Genomic DNA, 7,009 nt, shown 5'->3' with positions numbered 1-7,009 from the left:
CTGTGCTAGCCTAGCAGCCGGTCCTAAAACACATGTTTCGAGGATTCTGCTCTGTGCTAGCCTAGCAGCCGGTCCTAAAACACATGTTAAGAGGATTCTGCTCTGTGCTAGCCTAGCAGCTGGTCCTAAAACACATGTTAAGAGGATTCTGCTCTGTGCTAGCCTAGCAGCTGGTCCTAAAACACATGTTAAGAGGATTCTGCTCTGTGCTAGCCTAGCAGCTGGTCCTAAAACACATGTTTAGAGGATTCTGCTCTGTGCTAGCCTAGCAGCTGGGCCTAAAACACATGTTTAGAGGATTCTGCTCTGTGCTTGCCTAGCAGCCAGTCCAAAACACATGTTAAGAGGATTCTGCTTTGTGCTAGCCTAGCAGCTGGTCCTAAAACACATGTTCAGAGGATTCTGCTCTGTGCTAGCCTAGCAGCTGGTACTAAAACACATGTTAAGAGGATTCTGCTCTGTGCTAGCCTAGCAGCCGGTCCTAAAACACATGTTGGGGCGGCAGGGTAGCCTAGTGGTTAGAGCGTTGGACTAGTAACCGGAAGGTTGCAAGTACAAACCCCCGAGCTGACAAGGTACAAATCTGTTGTTCTGCCCCTGAACAGGCAGTTAACTCCACTGTTCCTAGGCCGTCATTGAAAATAAGAATTTGTTCTTAACTGACTTGCCTAGTTAAATAAAGGAATAAAATAAAATGTTAAGAGGATTCTGCTCTGTGCTAGACTAGCAGCTGGTCCTAAAACTAGCATATCTGAAAGAGAAAATGAACTAGGGAATAACAATTCTTTCTTCTGCTGTCATTTCACAGTAAATCAGAGACATAACTAGTCATAGATAGGATATATAAAACATAACAAGAGAGGTATAATATCTTATTCCTTTACATTTGAACTCCAACGCCCCACTTCCTCCCCCATCCCCTCCTCACCTCTGAAGTTGATGGGGATGGTGCTGTTGCTTCCCTGGCAGGCTGTGGCCTGGACCGGGTCGGTGGTGTGGTATCCTGTACGGGAGGCGCGGGATATCACCCCCCATTTGGAGATGATAGGCCCTTCTCCAAACGGTATGATGGGCCCCTCTCCAAACGGTATGCTGGGGTCCTCGTCTTTGAGACGGCGGTAGGGCTCAAACGGTATGCTGGGGTCCTCGTCTTCAGACGGCGGTAGGTTTCAAATGGTATGCTGGGGTCCTCGTCTTTCAGACGGCGGTAGGTTTCAAACGGTATGCTGGGGTCCTCGTCTTTCAGATGGCGGTAGGTTTCAAACGGTATGCTGGGGTCCTCGTCTTCAGACGGCAGTAGGGATCAAATGGTATGCTGGGGTCCTCGTCTTTCAGACGGCGGTAGGGCTCAAACGGTATGCTGGGGTCCTCGTCTTTCAGACGGCGGTAGGTTTCAAACGGTATGCTGGGGTCCTCGTCTTTCAGACGGCGGTAGGTTTCAAACGGTATGCTGGGGTCCTCGTCTTTCAGACGGCGGTAGGGCTCAAACGGTATGCTGGGGTCCTCGTCTTTCAGACGGCGGTAGGGCTCAAACGGTATGCTGGGGTCCTCGTCTTTCAGACGGCGGTAGGTTTCAAACGGTATGCTGGGGTCCTCGTCTTTCAGACGGCGGTAGGTCTCAAACGGTATGCTGGGGTCCTCGTCTTTCAGACGGCGGTAGGGCTCAAACGTGTGTAGCCACCGCGTCCTTTCACCTTTGTCTACTTCCTGAAAGACAAAGCATTAGTAGAAAACATAGACATTTTCATTTGTTAGTGTAGATAATGTCACAGTAATTGTCTAATTTGTCATGTGATGCTAGACTATATTGTTATGTTCTGTAGGATCTATATGTGTCTGTGTGGCAGTTTGGTTGAATTAAGAAGGCATGTTGTGAGACCCACTAAGTTTTCGGAGCGGGAGTGAGCTGAGGCCTTGTGATACTCTGGTTCAAAGGGGCTGATGCAGGTACTGATGGTTCCACAGGACCAGGGAGAGTAGTGGGACAGATTCTCCTCTCCACGGAACTTACAGTTCATACACTGACCACCACCACCGTCATCATGCTAGAGAGAGAGAAAGAAAGATAGACCGAAAGAAAGAACGAGAGAGAGAGGGAAAGAGAAAGAGGGGACGAGGGAAAGAGAGAACAGATAGCCAGAGAGAAAGAGAGAGAGACACACATTTGAAATGTCTTTATTCTTTTGGAACTTTTGTAGGTGTAATGTTTACTGTACATTTTTTATTGTTAATTTCACTTTTGTTTATTATCTATTCGTCTTGCTTTGGCAATGTAAACATACGTTTCCCAAGACAATAAAGCCCTTAAATTAAATTGAATTGAAATTGAGTGAGAGAGAAGAGAGGGAGGGGGGAAAATAATGGAGGGATGGGGATGGGGGACAGAGAGAATAGGGGGGAGAGAGTTATGAGGACTCCCAAACACAAACTGAGACTCTCTATGCTGTAGCTACCAGTTGCCAAGCAACAGTCACAGTCTAAAATAGCTTTGGATTCAACACAGCTTTTGGGCCAGAATCAAAAACACACACAAACAACATACAATACTGTATAAGTCAGCATTCTTTACCTTGATTTCATGGGGCACCAGAGTGGAGAAAACTGATTACAGTATGCCTTTTATACTTGTGCTATACACAAACGTTCTCTCTCTCTCCCGGTCTCTCTTTCTCTCTGTCTTTCTCTCTCTCTCCCTTTCTCTCCCTGTTCGTCTCTCTTTCTTTCTTTCTCTCTGTCTTTCTCTCCCTGTCCATCTCTCCTCTCTCTCCCAAATCAAATCAATTTTATTTGTCACATACACATGGTTAGCAAATGTTAATGCGAGTGTAGCGAAATGCTTGTGCTTCTAGTTCCGACAGTGCAGTGATAAAATAACACGTAAAAAAAACAAAAAAACTGCATAGTTTCCTAGGAAAGCGAAGCGAGGCGGCCATTTCTGTCGGCGCCGGAAGTACCCTGTCCGTCTCTCCCTCTCTCTCCCTGTTCGTCTCTCTTTCTCTCTGTCTGTCATTCTCTCTCCCTTTCTCTCCCTGTCCGTCTCTCCCTCTTTCTCCCTGTCCGTCTCTCCCTCTCTCTCCCTGTCCGTCTCTCCCTCTCTCTCCCTGTCCGTCTCTCTCTCTCTCTGTCTGTCTTTCTCTCTCTCTGTCTCTCCCTTTCTCTACCTGTCCGTCTCTCCTCTCTCTCCCTGTCCATCTCTCTCTCTCTGTCTGTCTCTCTCTCTCCTGTCCGTCTCTCCCTCTCTCTCCCTGTTCGTCTCTCCCTCCTCTCCTGTCTTTCTCTCTCCTGTCCGTCTCTCTCCCTGTCCGTCTCTTCCTCTCTCTCCCTGTCCGTCTCTTCCTCTCTCTCCCTGTCCTTCTCTCTCTGTCCGTCTCTTCCTCTCTCTCCCTGTCCGTCTCTTCCTCTCCCTGTCCTTCTCTCTCTCCCTGTCCGTCTTCCTCTCTCTCCCTGTCCGTCTCTTCCCTTTCTCTCCCTGTCCTTCTCTCTCCCTGTCCGTCTCTTCCTCTCTCTCCCTGTCCGTCTCTCTCCCTGTCCGTCTCTCTCCCTGTCCGTCTCTCTCCCTGTCCGTCTCTCTCCCTGTCCGTCTCTCTCACTGTCCGTCTCTCTCACTGTCCGTCTCTTCCTCTCGCTTCCTGTCCATCTCTCTCCCTCTCTCCCTGTCCTTCTCTCTCCCTGTCCTTCTCTCTCCCTGTCCTTCTCTTCCTCTCTCTCCCTGTCAGTCTCTTCCTCTCTCTCCCTGTCCTTCTCTCTCCCTGTCCGTCTCTTCCTCTCTCTCCCTGTCCGTCTCTTCCTCTCTCTCCCTGTCCTTCTCTCTCCCTGTCCGTCTCTTCCTCTCTCTCCCTGTCCGTCTCTTCCTCTCTCTCCCTGTCCTTCTCTCTCCCTGTCCGTCTCTTCCTCTCTCTCCCTGTCCGTCTCTCTCCCTGTCCGTCTCTCTCCCTGTCCGTCTCTCTCCCTGTCCGTCTCTCTCACTGTCCGTCTCTCTCACTGTCCGTCTCTCTCACTGTCCGTCTCTTCCTCTCGCTTCCTGTCCATCTCTCTCCCTCTCTCCCTGTCCTTCTCTCTCCCTCTCCGTCTCTCTCCCTGTCCGTCTCTCTCCCTGTCCTTCTCTCTCCCTGTCCTTCTCTCTCCCTGTCCTTCTCTCTCCCTGTCCGTCTCTTCCTCTCTCCCTGTCCGTCTCTTCCTCTCTCTCCCTGTCCTTCTCTCTCCCTGTCCGTCTCTTCCTCTCTCTCCCTGTCCGTCTCTTCCTCTCTCTCCCTGTACTTCTCTCTCCCTGTCCGTCTCTTCCTCTCTCTCCCTGTCCTTCTCTCTCCCTGTCCGTCTCTTCCTCTCTCTCCCTGTCCGTCTCTCTCCCTGTCCGTCTCTTCCTCTCGCTTCCTGTCCATCTCTCTCCCTCTCTCCCTGTCCTTCTCTCTCCCTCTCTGTCTCTCTCCCTGTCCGTCTCTCTCCCTGTCCGTCTCTCTCCCTGTCCGTCTCTCTCCCTGTCCGTCTCTCTCCCTGTCCGTCTCTCTCCCTGTCCGTCTCTCTCCCTGTCCTTCTCTCTCCCTGTCCTTCTCTCTCCCTGTCCTTCTCTCTCCCTGTCCTTCTCTCTCCCTGTCCGTCTCTTCCTCTCTCTCCCTGTCCGTCTCTTCCTCTCTCTCTCTGTCCGTCTCTTCCTCTCTCTCCCTGTCCGTCTCTTCCTCTCTCTCCCTGTCCTTCTCTCTCCCTGTCCGTCTCTTCCTCTCTCTCTCCCTGTCCGTCTCTTGCCTCTCTCTCCCCTGTCCTTCTCTCTCCCTGTCCGTCTCTTCCTCTCTCTCCCTGTCCGTCTCTTCCTCTCTCTCCCTGTCGTCTCTTCCTCTCTCTCTCTGTCTCCTTCTCTCTCCTCTCATCTCTTCCTCTCTCCCTGTCCGTCTCTTCCTCTCTCTCCTGTCCGTCTCTTCCTCTCTCTCTCCCTGTCCGTCTCTCTCTCCCTGTCCGTCTCTCTCCCTGTCCATCTCTCTCTCCCCTGTCCGTCTCTCTCTATCCGTCTCTCTCCCTGTCCGTCTCTCTCCCTGTCCGTCTCTCTCCCTGTCCGTCTCTCTCACTGTCCGTCTCTCACTGTCCGTCTCTCTCACTGTCCGTCTCTTCCTCTCGCTTCCTGTCCATCTCTCTCCCTCTCTCCCTGTCCTTCTCTCTCCCTCTCCGTCTCTCTCCCTGTCCGTCTCTCTCCCTGTCCTTCTCTCTCCCTGTCCGTCTCTCTCTCCGTGTCCGTCTCTCTCTCCGTGTCCTTCTCTCTCTCCGTGTCCTTCTCTCTCCTCTCTCCCTGTCTGTCTTTCCCTGTCCGTCTCTCTCCCTCTCTCCTCTCTAACCTCTCCCCTCTGCCTCTCTCCCTGTTCGTCTCTCTCCCTGTCCTCTCTCTCCCTCTCTCTCTCTCGTTCTATGGTCGTGACTCACAACGGATGTACAAACACACTCTGTGTACATGCAGGCCTACGTACCTCTGCACCAAAGTCTACGGTGAAGACGGGGGAGGACTGGGAGGGCCTGTTCACGTTGCCGTGGTGATGGTGTGCCCACTGCTCCTGTTTCCGCCTGAACAGATCCTCGCATCCAAGAGGAAAACGCCCATAAGAGTTCTGGAGAGGGAGAGGGAGAGGAGAGAGAGAGAGAGGAGAGGGAGGAGGGAGAGAGAGGAAGAGAGAGAGAGAAGAGAGAGAACACTGTATATATACATAATATGACATTTGAAATGTCTTTATTCTTTTGGAACTTCTGTGAGTGTAATGTTTACTGTTCATTTTTATTATATTTTTGTTTATTGTCTACTTCACTTGCTTTGGCAATGTTAACATATTTTTCCCATGCCAATAAAGCCCTTAAATTGAAATTGAATTGAGAGATGGAGAGAGAGCAGGGGTTAGAGTTGTCTGAGATCTCCCCCATGTACACTAACCATCTACAACAACATTAATCATAGCCTTCAATAGGAGGAGGAGGAGGAGGGCAACGATGAGGGGAAACGGAGGAGGAGGGCAACGATGAGGGGAAACGGAGGAGGAGGGCAACGATGAGGGGAAACGGAGGAGGAGGGCAACGATGAGGGGAAGCGGAGGAGGAGGGCAACGATAAGAGGAAACGGAGGAGGAGGGCAACGATGAGGGGAAGCGGAGGAGGAGGGCAACGATGAGAGGAAAGCGGAGGGAGGAGGGCAACGATGAGGAGGAAACGGAGGAGGAGGGCAACGATGAGAGGAAACGGAGGAGGAGGGCAACGATGAGAGGAAACGGAGGAGGAGGGCAACGATGAGGGGAAGCGGAGGAGGAGGGCAACGATGAGAGGAAACGGAGGAGGAGGGCAACGATGAGGGGAAGCGGAGGAGGAGGGCAACGATGAGAGGAAACGGAGGAGGGCAACAATGAGAGGAAACGGAGGAGGAGGGCAACGATGAGAGGAAACGGAGGAGGAGGGCAACGATGAGAGGAAAGCGGAGGAGGAGGGCAACGATGAGGGAAGCGGAGGAGGAGGGAACGATGAGGGACGGAGGAGGAGGGCACGATGAGAGGAAACGGAGGAGGAGGGCAACGATGAGAGGAAGCGGAGGAGGAGGGCAACGATGAGGGAAGCGGAGGAGGAGGCAACGATGAGAGGAAACGGAGGAGGAGGACAACGATGAGGGAAGCGGAGGAGGAGGACGCGATGAGAGGAGCGGAGGAGGGGCAACGATGAGAGGAAGCGGAGGAGGAGGGCAACGATGAGAGCGAGGAGGAGGACATGAGAGGAAGCGGAGAGGGCGATAGGAGCGGAGGAGGAGGACGTGAGGGAACGGAGGAGGAGGAGCAACGAGCGAGAGGGAAACGGAGGAGGAGCGAGAGGAGCAACGGATGAGGGAAGCGGAGGAAGGAGGGGCAACGATGAGACGGAGGAGGGCAGCGAGAGGAAGGAGGGGAGGACAACGATGAGGGGAAGCGGAGGAGGAGGGCAACAATGAGGGAGAACGGAGAGGAGGAACGATGAGGACACGGAGGAGGAGGAACAATGAGGGACGCGGAGGAGGAGG

At 52.7% G+C, this 7,009-nt stretch overlaps 1 protein-coding gene across 1 annotated transcript; it reads right to left on the bottom strand.

The window, feature by feature from the left end:
• Positions 1-928: 928 nt before the first annotated feature.
• On the bottom strand, positions 929-5,588 carry LOC124030691 (roquin-2-like; the record flags this gene model as incomplete). The annotated part of the gene is made up of 4 exons (XM_046341917.1): positions 929-1,150; positions 1,266-1,707; positions 1,884-2,045; positions 5,451-5,588. Coding segments are annotated over 4 exons (964 nt in total), but the record flags the coding sequence as incomplete, so codon positions are not given.
• Between the last annotated feature and the right edge of the window lie 1,421 nt (positions 5,589-7,009).

Source organism: Oncorhynchus gorbuscha, unplaced genomic scaffold (assembly GCF_021184085.1).
Source record: "Oncorhynchus gorbuscha isolate QuinsamMale2020 ecotype Even-year unplaced genomic scaffold, OgorEven_v1.0 Un_scaffold_13991, whole genome shotgun sequence".
NCBI classification, from domain to species: domain Eukaryota; kingdom Metazoa; phylum Chordata; class Actinopteri; order Salmoniformes; family Salmonidae; genus Oncorhynchus; species Oncorhynchus gorbuscha.
Note: the sequence above shows the minus strand (reverse complement) of the source record. Positions and strands in the feature narration are given on the sequence as shown.